The 15,500-nt window shown below is 39.2% G+C and overlaps 2 protein-coding genes across 13 annotated transcripts in view; one reads left to right on the top strand and one right to left on the bottom strand.

The window, feature by feature from the left end:
* Positions 1-13,756, top strand: part of LOC147367024 (uncharacterized) — a 123,464-nt gene extending 109,708 nt beyond the window's left edge. For all 7 annotated transcript variants that reach the window (XR_015169722.1, XR_015169720.1, XR_015169718.1 and 4 more), the window contains 3 exons: positions 778-932; positions 4,891-5,090; positions 12,932-13,756. Coding sequence is in view for 1 of the 7 variants with exons in the window: in XM_086415524.1 (XP_086271650.1) it covers positions 778-932; positions 4,891-4,897 (162 nt within the window). In the remaining 6 variants the exon portion in view is untranslated. The remainder of the gene's footprint in view (positions 1-777; positions 933-4,890; positions 5,091-12,931) is intronic.
* GDA (guanine deaminase) overlaps positions 1-15,500 on the bottom strand; it is a 249,691-nt gene that overhangs the window by 27,294 nt on the left and 206,897 nt on the right. For all 6 annotated transcript variants that reach the window (XM_086415517.1, XM_086415515.1, XM_086415520.1 and 3 more), the window contains exons 4-9: positions 12,451-12,538; positions 9,753-9,858; positions 7,722-7,749; positions 6,567-6,674; positions 3,397-3,504; positions 2,039-2,136 (exon numbers count right to left, since the gene is read on the bottom strand). In XM_086415517.1, the coding sequence (XP_086271643.1) occupies positions 2,039-2,136; positions 3,397-3,504; positions 6,567-6,674; positions 7,722-7,749; positions 9,753-9,858; positions 12,451-12,538 (536 nt within the window). The remainder of the gene's footprint in view (positions 1-2,038; positions 2,137-3,396; positions 3,505-6,566; positions 6,675-7,721; positions 7,750-9,752; positions 9,859-12,450; positions 12,539-15,500) is intronic.

The following is a 15,500-nucleotide window of genomic DNA, read 5'->3' as shown; positions in this document are numbered from 1 at the left end:
GTTCTACTCTCTTAACAAATTTCAATTATACAATATGGTGTTAGCAACTTGTAAAAAAAATTTTTTTTTTCAAGCAGCCCATCCTTCTATGCTAGGAAGTAGAAATTATAAAGCATTGCCTTTCCTCTCCTCCTGGAATCATTTGTTGCCTTGAATGACTAGCGATTTGCAAGGGCAAAGAAAGAGGGATAAAACTGGAAGAGGGGATGCAGGCCATAAGTCAGGGCCTGATGGATCAAATGCTGCTTCTGAGGACAGCAGCAACTAGGACAGATTTCAAACATCGTGACCCTGAACTCAATAGATGTGCCGCCTTTCTAAAGAGACAAAAACTAAAGCGATCCTCAGAAGTCTGTGAAGATGCACAGGTCAAAGTGGTTTGCTTGAAAATGTACGTAACTATCATTTTCAAAGCCCAGTGCACGTGCAAGAAATCTCTCAAAGTTGTTGGAGAAAGAATAGCAGTGAGCATTCAAACCAAAACATTAGCCATAAAGAAAAATTTAACTTCAAACCTCAGTTTGCAAAGCTGAGTCATGTTTTCATTTAGGTGTTGTGTAACTAAACTCATAGGATGTTAAACCCCTCCTCTAACTGGTCACCAGACCATAATTATGGTCACTAAGATGTACATAGGCAAGATTCTCTGTTAGGTATGATCACTTTATGTCTGAAAACGAAAAGCCTCTGGAACCTCTCAAAACACTCCAGAAATATATTGCCACGGCTGACGTGCATTTCCTATACTGCCACTGACTAGAACTTTTTTACTCACAGAGTCCCCAGACTTCTGACAGTCAGAACCGTCTCCTTTCTGCCTGGAGGCTCTCTCACAAAGCTGCAGCCTGCTCTGCTCTCTTTTGGGGAAGGTCTGAAATTGCAGAGATTCCATGCCCCTTCGCCCTGACCCAGCAGCCCTCCACCAATAACTGGTAAGTTTGGGTATAACTATTTCAGCTCCCCCATCTCTTGGGCAGGGTGTCCTTGAGGTGTACATTGGTTCCCTGAGTATTCCAGGAGGATTAAATTCCAGGAGCCTATGGTGATAACCTGCTTGGTAACGTGCTCTTTACTGACTTCCTTCCCTTCTCTGTCTCTCCCCACTAAAGGTGCTTTCTGAGATCACCTCCCAAATAAATTACTTGCACATAAATCCTTATGCCATGTTCTGCTTTTGCAAGAACTCAAAATGAGGAAGGATATAAAGTAATCCTCAAAAAAATGAAAATCTAACAGAAACTAAGAAATTTATTGAATGAATATATTAATGATCCACCGCAACCTGCCTCTCGCTCTGTTCTGGGTCAACTAACACCAGAAATGAGAGATCCTTTCAGTATGAAATCCTGGAACAGGAACTCTTAGCCTAGCATTCACGGGTTGGCATTATGGGATCCATGAATTCCCAAAAATTAGATGCAGCATTTTCATGTCTGTGGGGTTTTTTCCATGAAGATACAGGCAACTTTCATCTGATTCCCTTATGCATCTATAACTTTTCAAAAGGTTAAAAAAAAGTTGTAAATAAAGTGTTCTCCATCCTGGGGAATTAACAGTAGGACAGGGTCCCTCCTAAATGCATCTTGTCGGGTACAGAAGCATGACATCTACCAAAGGGTGACGGCTTCTGGTAGCACTGCACCATTTCTGGTAGTTTGTACAACACAAAGTAATGGGAGGTCAGTACCCTCTCTTTAGAACACCTGGTTGGCATATGCACTCTTTCCATCCTTAGCTCTAAATTCTCAGTGCTATTGGTTTTGAACTCTGTTTCCTATTGTTCTGTTTTGTGCAAACTCAGAAATTTTAAGAGATATGGTGCTCCTCAAATGTACACTCTGTAAAAAATCGCCTCTTTTTAAGTGCTCTCAGTCTCCTCAGTGTAGTACAGACAGGCATCGTTCTATCTAGGTCACATCCCAATCGAACATAACTACAGAAGAGAGATACTGGAGGACTGACAGAAAACAAAAGATATCTGGCTGCTGCTCTGCAGTCCAAACGTTCATAATCTACCAATCCATAATTGCCGACTTACGATAAGTTAGAATTGGGACAATGCGAGATGGACGCTCCTCGTTCCCTGAATACATCCAGTTCTTCTTCAGAAAGGTAGCAGCCATGTGCCATCACTGTCTGGAGAGAAGAGCATTCCAGGTGGAGTCTACCACTTCAAAGTGCTAAAGTTAGTCCTCACTCCCAACCAGGTATTTAGCTGGTAAAATTGATTCAAGAAGGCAGGCACTGCACACATGTGAGACTTCTCTTAATGTTTAATCCTGATAATATTTGTGGGTTTTCCTGAATAAGATTTTACTCTTGCAAAATTCTTTTTCTGTCAGTATAAAACCTGTATTTAAATAGCTTTCTTCTTTGGGGAGCATGATTCAATGACCACAGAATTATCATTAAAATAAAATCTTTCCAACCTCTGTGCAAATAAAATTAACATGCAAATTAACATGCAAATTAATTTATTAATCATATGGAAATAGATGTAGAGTAGGGTGAAAATTACAATGTAGCATAAACAAGATCTATGCAGAATATTAACCTTTGAAACCAATCATATTCAGATGTCTGTTCACATACTCCCTAAGAATTCATTTGCCATAATAATTAAACTTTCCATGCAGTTCATACATTTCATTAAAGGCCAAGGCCAGGGGATATATTGCTGTAATGAGATCTCTCCTCACTCATATTAATTTTAATTAACTTAAAATTGTTTAATTATAAATATAATACATACTCATTTCTTTAAAAAAGCAGTCTTAGAGTGTTTAAAAATGTCAAAAGTCCTCTGCTTTCTTCCTCAGGAAGGATCACTTTTAACATTCAGTGTCTGTCTTCCAGGCAGTGTTTGCTAAGTGAGCATATACCCACACATGTACAAACACACATCAAACAATATTTCTACAAACATTCTCCCTTGTAAGCTTGTATAACTCATTCTTTGTGAATGCTGGATAAAATTCTAATTACCTATGTTCTATAATCTAAACAATTCCCTACTGATAGCCATTTTTTAACTTTCATATGTAATTAACATCCCTACTCATGTTCCTTACAGAATGGATCTTCAGAAATACATTTGCTAACTGAAAGAGAAACACATTCACATTCTAATGGATACTGACAAAAATGTCCTTGGACCAAATGACATTCCCACCCTCAAAGAAGTTTTTAGATTTATTTACCAATAAATTTAATGATTTATTCACTAGGGATGAAATGTCCGGCCCATTTTTAATTGTACGCACACATGCATATGCACACTGTGCACTTTTATTTGGAAAATGCATGTGTTACAGAATTCTGAAGATTCTATGAGATTTTAAAATTTAGATAAATATGCCCTACTTCATATAGATTGTATCATGATGTGCAATTTACCTTATTTGTCAGAAGATTGTTTTTATCATACACATCTGTGTAGTTTTTATAACCAGGGTATAAGTTTTTCACAGCTTTAACTTCATCACGAGTTTCACTTATATGGCTCTACAAGAAAAGAAATAACATTTTCAGTTTCTTAATGTAAAATACCATTAGAAATTATACTTCCTACCCCCAAATGATGTGGATGGTGTCTACCTTCCTGTATAAAATAACGGATGGTTCATGTATTTTATTTAAAACAATTCTTAGTATATATATGACAATGAAACTATGAATATATACTTATATGAACATGTACTATTCTAACCCTAACCCATGTAATGCTTTCTAACAGTCTTTTCAAATTTCAAACTATAGCAAGAATAAGTAAAAATAAAAAATACTAATTGAAGAGAGTCAGGAGCCTAGCTATTCATAAGTCACCTGCCTTTTCTGGTGTTGGCCATTTAAGAAAAGAGTTCATTGGCCATCAAAATGATAGAGCATGGTTTACTATAAAAAAGCTGAAATATGAATTAAAAAGTTGAATTTTAGCCCAGGTTCTGACCCTACATATGTGTCTTAGGGTAAGTCAGTTGTTTTCTTTCCACCTCCATTTTCTCATCTTGCAAATAAAAGTGTTGGGCAAGATGAGTGATTTTCTAAATTCTTTTAGCTTTCAATGTGTTATTCTTATAAAAATTCAAAGATATTCAATATTTAAAAGGTATAAACGAGTTGCCATACAGAATGAAGCAGGGTTTGGGCTCTGGGACCCTGCTCCCATTCTGTCCCCTTTGTCAGCTTCCAGAATGAGTTCTTCTTCAGGAAATAGCTTGAAAATAAGAGACAAACAGTCCTGACATCATCAAGAAAGAGCGTATAAGAATGCACATACAAGCAAAACAAGCAAGTCCTGGCCCCAACACTGTCCTTTCTCCAGGGAACCACAAAACCTGAGATGGTATAAAGTGTTTTTGAGACACGATGTGTCACCATACCGACCCCTCACCTAAAACAAAAATCACTTCTGACCAACCAGTGATGAGTATAGTATATGTTATAAGAAATAACTCATGAGCAAGTTACTACTTCCAGAAATGGCAATGCCACTTCCCTTCCTCCCAGAGGTAGAGTATAAATAGCCAAATAAATAAAAAATAACAATGGACTAAAAACAGAAAGTTCCATCTGAAGAATGAGCTCTCTCCCTGCCTTGAGGAAATCCAGACCGCTGAGAAATGGGCATGGACGTTGGAAGAGAGGAAAGGAAAACCAGATGGTTTGTGTCATTTTGATAAATTTGAGTAAATATGCACATATACATGTATATACACCTCCAGCAAGTAAATACTTGATTCTTCTGTGTGTTTACAGGGTTCAGGACACACTAACCCAAAATATGGCACCTTGGAATACTGAATATTTTAAGCCGAAGAAATTTGAGAAAATGGTAAAAGTAGGATGGTTCACTCTGATCTTACCTTCACCCCCTTTTTCCTGAAATAGGTCATAAAACTCTTGTATGAGAGGTTCCCACCCTATACCTAAAGGAAAGGAGTACCCTTATTTCTGAAGACAAAGGAAACCAAGAAGAACCAGGCCTTGCTAAGTTTTCCCCGTTTACTATGCTTGCTTCATACTCCTTAACCCATCCTGCTCCTCCAGGACTGTACACTCGTCACCATACCTAACATAAAAATACTCAGGTATGTTTCATTGTGTCTCTGTTTCCTAATGAGGCTCTTGTATCATATAAAACTTATATAAGTTTGTATGCTTTTCTCCTGTTAATCCATCTATGTCAGTTTAGTTTTCAGGCCCAGCCAGTGGCCCTAAAAATGTAAAGGATAATTTTTTCCTTCCCTACAATTGTGTGGGATTGAATAAAAAATTTCAAATATCACAGACCACCAAAAAAAAAAAATGGGGAAAGACAAAAATAGTTAATGAACCCTAACAAGATAAATCTTAATAATCCTCCATCCTATGAAATGATAAAGGATCAATGTGTTGCCTTTCCCTGACATGCCCTTTGTTTTTGGATAGTCAACTCTTAAGAGGAAAAATTTTAGTGCAGTATGTAATGTAGCTTGAATGGAGGAGGAAAGCTCCCAACTCCCAATTTTAACCCAGCTGGAAGCTTTAGAAAGTGTTTTATTCCTAAATTGCAACCACTTAATGACAAAGTAAGATATACTTTTTTTTGTTCCTGACTTTAAATTAAGAAGCTTGGAACAAAAGGGCTTTTAAATCCATTTTTGTAAGGTGGAAATTAGGTTCTTTCTGCTTTTCAAATAATAGATGGTTCCTCTAAAAAGGAAGGATTAGAACACTGAGAAAGTATCAAAAGAGAAGCAGGAAAGAAACGCATTAGATGTATCCTATGGAGAGCAGGTAACCAGTTTGTCATTAATCCTGCCTGGTTACTTAAGATGTCCTCATCTCTGGCAGCCAGATTGGAGATGACTCAGGGCAAAAGGAACCTTCAGGTTTTTAGCTAAATAGCAAGCTAGATTTAGGTAATGTCTCTAAGGAACCTTATATCCTATGTTGCTATATCTTGAGATCTTATGAGGCTAAGGGCAGGCTGCCCCCAAAGTGTGCCACTCTGGATGTAGATTATTTTGAGGTAAAAACTAATCAAGGCCCAAAAGACTCAGAAGAAGCTTTGAACTTCCTCCTTACCACCTACTTAAGATAGGAAGCCTGTCCCAGGAAAGAGCTATTATCAGAGATAACTATAGTAAGGTACTAGGTATATAGACAGGGGGAACCTAGCAAAGTCCACCAGCTCAAAATGGTTCAGCACATATTTGCTTACCAAATAGGAACTTCTTATTTTCAGTGCCTTATTTCTGCTTGAAGCCTGAGACCCCTACTTTCTTCTTAGTCTAGAACATATATATATATATATATATATATATATCTCACCTTGCCTTACTGTCTTTGGAATCCTGATACTTATGTGGATTTCCTGTGCACACGTAATAAATTCTGTTTTCTCTTGTTAATCTGTCTTATGTCATGCTAATTGCCAGTCAAAAGAACTAAAAGAGGAAAGAGGGGAAACCTACCTCTTCCACAGTAGAAGACTTGGAGATTATGAAATTACTGCCAGAATTCAGAGTACAGAGAAGTCTTGCAGGTCAAGACATAGGCACGAACAGGAGAAAAATGCCCACCTGAATGTGCAAATCACGGGCCTTCGCGAGGTTTCCGAGTTCACGCAACAAAGTCTCAGAGCAGGAAAGGGGAAAACGCGGTGTCACTATGGGCTGTACTCGAGTATACTGGAAATCAGCAAAAACACTTGGTAAAGAAACTATGATATCTGAATGTGCAGCACACCCCAAAATGCATTTCATACCACAACACGATTTTATATCTTCATCTCTGGGAATAGTTCTTCATTCCAAGAGTTGTGGATGGGTTTCATGGAAATGGCTCATGGCTGAGGACAAGGAAGGGTATTTCTGTACCACCAAGTTCAATGGAAGAAGACCCCATCTCAAATGCAAGACACATGAAAGCTCGGACTGAGTGGCTTTTATGAAGAGAATCAGGAGGCAGAGGAGACGTTTCAAAGGAGAGTGCTGGGGAAACTGAAAATGAGGTGGTGGTCTGTTCCCCTTTCTACATCTTAGGGCAGTGGTGAGGCTAAGGATCCACTAAGTTGCATCTAGGTCTCCCAGGATTAGACTGAAAGAAATACTGAGGCATCCTATGGTTTCCAATTGGACCTTAAAAAATGGTGAGGGAAGAGTCTGGTTTGCCATCTAAGAGATTGCCCAGTAGAGCCAGAGACCAGCCTGCTAGGGGGGTGGGACAGAAGACAGCACTGCCTCCACAGGCTCACAACACCAGGACACTGTGAAGGAGGTGCCTGGCTAGGGCCTTTACATGACATGCCAAACATCTATGGACCAAGGCAGTCTGGCGGGGGCATCTTGGCTTGACACCACCTGTGTTTCAGACCCGATCGGGGGTACAAGAGGCCAGAGCCAATGGTGATATAGCTAACAATCCACACCACAACATCTAGTGGCCACCAACCTGTCTACATCAATGAAGCCCTCTCCCACTTCCCACAGACCCATCCTGTGAAATTAGAAGGTCTCAGAGGAGAGGGAGGGAAGACCACTGAAAAAGTAAAAAAAATGCCTGACCTTACTAAGCTGAGTTGATGGGTTCCCCATGAAAACAATTTAAGGTTTTAGGAAAATACTTTTGCATGCATGAAATAAGCTAACCATACAGACTAACCTCTACCAAAACCAACAAATCCTCTAGTCAACACAAAGGCAATCCAAAAGAGAGCTAGGAACAAGTTTACTTACATTCCTCTGGAGCATTTCTGACACAAATCTGAAAGAAAACAACAAATGTAACATTAGAAAATTTAGGCATTTCTCAAATAAATTTTTTAAAAGGATAAAAACATGATCCTTACATTTGCCCTAATTTTAATATAAACATTTCTAATGCTGAATATGTTTCACCACCACTAATTACGGATTAACACGTAGTAATTACTTTGTTCTCTCATTTGTAGTCCAGGAGATGGAGTACAAAATCACAGGGAAATGCAGTTTTATCATCTACCATCAGCTGGGCTGTTCACAAGTATTCCCAGCACTCACGGCATTCAGATACATTAAGCTCTGTTTCAGGGAACATCGCCGTATGTTTATGTTCCATGGACATTAGAGTCGTGGGGTCCTATGTACCTGGAGGTGTTTAGAAGCCATGGGCTCTGCACTTTCAATTTCCCTAAAGTAGAAGCTGCTTGCCCACACAATCCAGTAGATCATTTATTTTCAAAGGCCAGGTCCTGCTGGGCATGGATGTTGGAGTAAAGCAGAAGGACTAGGCCAGACATGGTCGTGAAGCAGGTAGTGACAGGGGTGGTGATCTTACCAATTATATCAGCGGGGATGATGGTATCTACATGGCCTATGAAATGACTACTTCTGCCTTGGCTGGAAATATTTATGAATTATAGCCTCCTGCCTTCTGGTGTTACTTTGTTTAGTAATAAAATGTGAATTAGGGTTCACTATTCCCACAAACAGGGCCTCCGAGGTGGCGCTAGTAGTAAAGAACCTGCCTGCCAGCACAGGAGATACAGGAGACCTGGGTTCGATCCCTAGGTTGGGAGGATCCCCTGGAGAAGGAAATGGCAATCCACTCTAGTATTCTTGCCTGGAGAATCCCATGGACAGAGGAGCCTAGAGGGCTATAGTCCATAGGGTCGCAAAGAGTCAGACACAACTGAAGCAACTTAGCACACAGCACATTCCCACAAACACAGATTCCTAGAAAAGTTGAGCATATGGCCAAATGCTAAGGGGAAAATGTGTGCTTCCTTCTCTCTGTGGGCACATAGGAACCTCTAAACCACTGTTTTCAGAGGACACGCTTAAGGTGAAGGCCTGAGGAGTGGAGAAAAGTTGGACTTCTCAAACTTTGCATCAGGATACATTTGGTCTTAAGGAAGGTATAAAGCTAAAGAATTTCCTTCTGTATTTCTTGGATGTTGAGTGTCATACAACACAGTTCCTTGTGAAAGCCTCAAGGTACCATGAGAAAGCCATTAAAGAAATGTAGGAAAAAGGGCTTCCCTGGTGGCTCAGTGGTGGTGAGTCTGTCTGTCAATGCAGGAGGCACAGGTTTAATTCCTGATCTGGGGAGCAGGATCCCACACGATGCAAAGCAACTAAGCCTGTGCACCACAGCTATTGAGCCTGTGCTCTAGAGCATAGGAGCCACAACTCCTGAAGCCTGCATGCCCTAGAACCCATGCTGTAAAACTAGAGAGGCCACCAGAATAAAAAGCCTGCACACTACAACAAAGAGTAGCTCTCACTCGCCACAACTCCAGAGGGCCCAAGTGTAGCAATGAAGACCTATCACAGCCAATAAACAAATAGAAAAAGTACCTATGGCATCAGTAGCATATCCCCATGTAAAATAAAAAGAATATAACAAAAGCTCATGATCTCAAGCAATAGGATGACCTATAACCAAAAGTAATTTAATGAGCAGGCCACAGACACTCAACACAAGTTTAACCTACAGGAGAAGCCCAGATCTATAATGAAGTAGGCAAATCATTCACTTTTTTAAAAATCCTTCATTTTAAAAAGGGATTTGCTTTTCCTAAAGTATAGTACGTACCCAGAGGCTTTCAAATATAACTTGACATACAAAAATAGTATTGACGTGCAACATTTTCCTAAGGATCAGGTCAATTTCATAAAAGTTAGACAAACCTAGTCAGCGACATATGTGCACATTCTGCCTGGGTTAAAGGGGTTTCTTCTCTCCATCTGTAACTCCATCCATAAGATAAATCAAGACAAACATACCTCTCTGTTTCCGTGATTGATTCCTCAGTGGTTTCTTTGTATTCTGGAACAGTCTCATTCAAATCCATGCAAACTTTGCCCACAAATGCCCGCTGCCCAAATTTTTCTATAAGAAACACAGAAACAATTTCAAGTCATGTTTCTTTCCTAAAATGTACTTTTCTGAGCCCTTTAAAAACATTTTAAACTAAAATCATTATGAAAACATAAGTGAGGGTATAAAAGATCATCATACCATTTAAGAACAATTTTTTAAAAAAGCCAGTTAATTCTGTAAGTAGTAAAGATTCTCCCATTGGCACCTGACGTAAAATATCTCTTTACACCCAGGATGAAGGATATTATTTGCTTAAGGTCTAAACTCAGATGTGTGCAATGTCCTCTACTATGTGCAAGGTTATGAGGAATATACCCAATAATGTATATAAAGTGTCTGGCACATAGGGCTTAGAAAAGATACTGTCACTATTCTTAACTGTAGCAGTGCCAGTATTGTTCAGTTCAGTTGCTCAGTCGTGTCCGACTCTTTGCGACCCCATGGACTGCAGCACACCAGGCCTCCTTATCCATCACCACTCCCAGAACTTGCTCAAACTCATGTCCATCGAGTCAGTGATGCCATCCAACTATCTCATCCTCTGTCATCCCCTTCTCCTCCTGCCCTCAATCTTTCCCAGCATCAGGGTCTTTTCCAATGAGTCAGTTCTTCGCATCATGTGGCCAAAGTATTAGAGCTTCAGCATCAGTCCTTTCAATGAATATTCAGGACTGATTTCCTTTAGGATGGACTGGTTGGATCTCCTTGCAGTCCAAGGGACTCTCAAGAGTCTTCTCCAACACCACAGTTCAAAAATATCAATTCTTTGGCGCTCAGTTTTCTTTATAGTCCAACTCTCACATCCGTACATGACTAATAGAAAAACCATAGCTTTGACTAGACAGACCTTTGTTGGCAAAGTAATGTCTCTGTTGTTTAATATGCTCTCTAGGTTTGTCATAGCTTTTCTTCCAAGGAGCAAGTGTCTTTTAATTTCATGGCTGCAGTCACCATCTGCAGTGATTTTGGAGCCTAAGAAAATAAAGTCGCTCACTGTTTCCACTGCCAATATTGTTACCTGTGGGGAATTTTGCTTAATCCTACTAGAAGTTCTCAGCACTGAAGAACCTAATGCTTATTAGAGGTGCTAGAGGAATTCTATTTCAGTTAGAAAGTTGATGCTACATGAGGCAATGTTCATTATTTTAATATCTCTACCTCTGTCATAAGAGTCTTTCAGAAGTCTTTCTACATCTCTCATTCCCCTGTAATTCATTGTAATACCTGGCCATTAGATTACTCTTCCTTAAATCACCACCTTCATCACATACCTTATCTGGCTCAAAATCTTTTTTGAGTCTTTGATGCATATCTGAATCACTCCACAGTCTGAATCATCCCCTCAGCCCAACTTCTTCCATCCCACCATGCAATGAATCCTTCCCTTTAGTTCAACTCCTCTGTCCCCTGCTTCCTGAATCCTCTATGGACATTCCTGACCCCATACCCATACCCTCATGTCACTTCTCCTGTCTTAAAGGCATTTTCCTCTCTCCTTGTCTCCCTTGAAAGTCCAGTTTAAAGGTTCCTTCAATGAAACGTTTCCAGATGATCCAATTCTGGCTTCATTCTGTCTCCTCCAAAATTCACAATACTTACTTTCAGTGTCACACTTGAGGTCCTTGGCTTACACTACCTTGGCCTGCAAACAGTAGTGTCAGCACATCAGTCAGTAGTATTTACTGGCACCTGCTATGTGGTGGGCAATGTGCTGGGTATAAGTTTTGGAATCATCAGTCTAAATCCAGTCTCAGCTCTGCCGACTAGCTGTGTGACTTGGGAATGTTGCATACCTTCTCTGAGCATCAGTTTATCCATCTGTAACACAGGGACATGAATAACTGTCCCAGAAGGCTATTTACAGCTAAACTGAACTAATCCATGTAGAGTGCTTTGCACAATACCAGACATCTAGTAAGAACACTACAGCTGTTACTGAAGTTATTAATCTATGTTGTTGTTTAGTCACTAAGTTGTGTCTGACTTTTTTGTGAACCCATGGCCTGTAGCCCACCAGACTTCTGTCTATGGGATTTCCCAGGCAGGATAATTGGAGTGGGTTGCCATTTCCTTCTCCAGGGGATCTTCCTGACCCAGGGATCAAATCCACCTCTCCTGCATTGGCAGGCCAATTCTTTACAACTAAGCCATGAAGGAAGACCATTAATCAATGTGTGTACCTATTAATCAGTTAATCCTATCTGGTTCCTCAAGGGCAGAGACTATTTTCCATTTTACTGTGTTTGTTCCCAGCATCTAGCACAGTGCCCTGAGTCTAGCCAACAGCCAAGAACTATCTGTTGATTAGAATAAACTGTGGTCATTGCTAGAATTAGTAAATCTGCTCCCAAAAGCCCTAAACTAATACAGACCTATTTACATCATCCTACAACCAAAAACAAAAAGTAAATAATCAAATTACTTAAACAATAGAAAAAGTTCAAGGGCCATTGTAATACACAAATACCTAATCACTTGCAAGACGTGCAGTGCTCAAATTCTAGCAGTTAAAAAGCAGGACTGCTCATAAGTAAAAGTCCCTGCCATCATGGTCCGCCTGTCTGCTTCATGTGCCCGTAAATCATCCTTTTATCTCCTCACCTGTAATTTCCGCAAGAAGCAGTGATGAGTCAGTGTGAATTGTTCCAAAGTAACAAGCTGTGGTTGTTCCATTCTTTAGTGTTCTCCTCTAAAAATAAATCACAAAAACCATGAATTGCCTGTGCCCAGAAAAGTCACATGGCATATACACATGAAGATGGAATTTTGGTTTTCAATTTTGAGATGTTTTTACTTAAAGAAATGCCATCTTGACATGAAATGTAATTAAGGTAAATGGCAAAAGTATTCATATTTCAAAAATGTTAGAACTTTTGATTTCCTAGATTCACAAGGTTCTATGTTGCAGAATTTATAAAATGTGATACTAATTCCTGACTTTTTAGGATTGTTTATCGATATGCAAGCTTTATTGGGAAAGAATAAATACGTTTTTTTCTAGAAATTACAGGATAAAATTATTCAGCCAGCTATGTAGTTCAAACTGGCAGATTGATCACATGTATCTATCTCTCTTCCTCAGGAAATTTCCACTAAAATAATGTAATGGAGTGTAACATTTATTAACCCATGAGAAGAGAGGAGACATGAGCAGAGGAAATATTTTAACATCTTCACAGAAGAAAAAAACATGAATAAAAACCTGGAGGCAACTTGGAAAAAGAGAGAAGCATGTGGTTGTTAACAGGGAATTGGCTGAAAGTGTGTATACAGATGATTAAACCTTGGCAGGACTCTTTCCTGTTGAAATCAGCAGTTCCTTGCAAAAGAGATTTACTCTTTGCAGAAATTGGATAGTATTTAGAGAATATAAGCCCAAAAGGACAAGGTGAGGCACAGGCTGAAAGGAAGAGGCTTAAGTAGACAGGTGGCTGACTCTGGGACCCATGGTCATCTTCCCCAAAATGTCACGGGTACTACTTCCACCAGTTTTGGCAGGACTGAAGGACTTCTTTCTAGAGAAGATAAATGGCTCTAGAAGACAGATGTCCTCACAATGACATTTAGGATCCACACGTAGAATGGCTATTCACTGCCTTCACTGTTCACCCTATAATGAAGCTTACCAGGCAACCAGTGTGACCTCATCTTTTTCAATCAACGTCTTAGAGCATCACAGGCAAATACTACTGTACATTTAAGGTTCAATGGACACTGGTGGAAAGCTACCATAAAAAAAGGGGAGAGGGAAAGGAAGAAAGAATCTGGAAAGAAATGTTGGAGGAAACAGCCAATCTGTAGCATCAGGAGGAAGCTTGATTAAAAAAAATTAATTAACAATCTCAGAGAAATAAAAGAAGATATCATATCCACACACACATAAAAAAAAGACAGAATGCTGTGGAAATCAGAGAACAGAACTCTCCAAAAGTAAAAATACTAAAAAATGAAATATGGAAATTAACAGAAGGTTAAATTAGAAGAGAATTTTTCAGGAAAGAAAGATGAAAGTCAAGGATGAAAAGATAAGAAAAATATGCTCAGTCTAGGAAATTCAACATTTAGAATACGAGTTCTGAAGAAAAAAGTTTTCTTTTAAAAAAAGAAAGGAAGGAGGTGAAATTGTCTGAGAAATAATATTAGTCTCCAAACTTAAACTCCTCATAGAATGCTCAGTTCAGTGAATGAAAAACAGAAACCAAGGAAGGCATATAACTGTAAGCTATTAAGTCTACAAATAAAGACAAGATACTAAAAGCTTCCACAGAAAGAAAACCATCACAGACAAATGATGGGAATCACAGTGGCACTAACATTATCACCAGTGATGCTGAAAGCATAACAATGCCTTCAAAATTCTGGAGGAAAGTTGTTTTATTTACTTTTTATTTATTCACTGAAGTATAGTTGATTTAAGGAGGGAAATCATTTTTAATGTAGAATTTTATACCCTGGTAAATTATCAGTCAAGCGTGAAAGTCAAATAGAGAGATGATTAGATACGAAGTCTTAAATGTTTTTCTGCTTTCGGAGTTTAGGAATTTCCTAGAAAATGTGCTTTTAACAAAATGTGAGAGTGATGAAAAGAAAAAGAATTCCCAGATTGAGAAAATGGGAATTAAACACAGAGGAGAAGCAAAGGGAATCCCCCGATGACAATAGTATGAGGGACAATTCCACCCAGAATGAAACAGAAGAATGGGAAGATTGTGAGAAACAAATCACAACTGATATTGCCTGATTTGTTTGGACACTTGGAAAAGTACTGATTTACCTGAGTTTGGTCTGTCTTAAGCAGAAGCTTTTTTTCTTCTTCTTCTTTTTAAATTTTAAAACATGTTTTAGAGCAGTTTCAGGTTCACAGCAAATTGGTAGGAAAGTACAGAGATAGCCCATATACCCCCCAACCCCCACACACAGCAGAAGCTTTTTAAAGTGCAGAGAAAAACTACATGGAGTTCTTGCTTCTTGCAGATATGACCTGTGTGACCTTGAGAAAACTGCTTTACATTCCCAACATCAGTTTCCTCATTTATGAAATAAGGGGACTCTTTTGACTAGAATGGGACTGGGTTAGAAATGTAAATGTCTGCAGGAAGAAAATAATTTGGACTTAAGATAATAGGAAAGAACATGCCCTATCCTAGCAGCCTCTACTCAGCTTCAGCCAATTATAAGAGATCAGTGATGTTGGTTTATCTTGAAGATCAACAGAATTAGGAAAACTGGATTTTTATGTCAGTTTTTTCAAATTTTAAGACACTTAGCACATGAAATGACCAACCTAGATAGCATATTAAAAAGCAGAGACTTTCCTTTGCCAACAAAGGTCCTTCTAGTCAGGGCTATGGTATTTCCAATGGTCATGTATGGATATGAGAGTTGGACTGTGAAGAAAGCTGAGCACTGAAGAATTGATGCTTTTGAACTGTGGTGTTGGAGAAGACTCTTGAGAGTCCCTTGGACTGCAAGGAGATCCAACCAGTCCATTCTAAAGGAGATCAGTCCTGGGTGTTCATTGGAAGGACTGATGCTAAAGCTGAAACTCCAATACTTTGGCCACCTGATGCAAAGAGCTGACTCATTAGAAAAGACCCTGATGCTGGGAAAGATTGAGGGCAGGAGGAGAAGGGGACGACAGAGGATGAGAA

This window comes from Bos grunniens, chromosome 8 (assembly GCF_055505025.1).
Source record: "Bos grunniens cultivar Pamir isolate PY7600 chromosome 8, Bosgru_T2T1.0, whole genome shotgun sequence".
NCBI classification, from domain to species: domain Eukaryota; kingdom Metazoa; phylum Chordata; class Mammalia; order Artiodactyla; family Bovidae; genus Bos; species Bos grunniens.
This window is presented reverse-complemented; position numbering and strand designations above follow the sequence as displayed.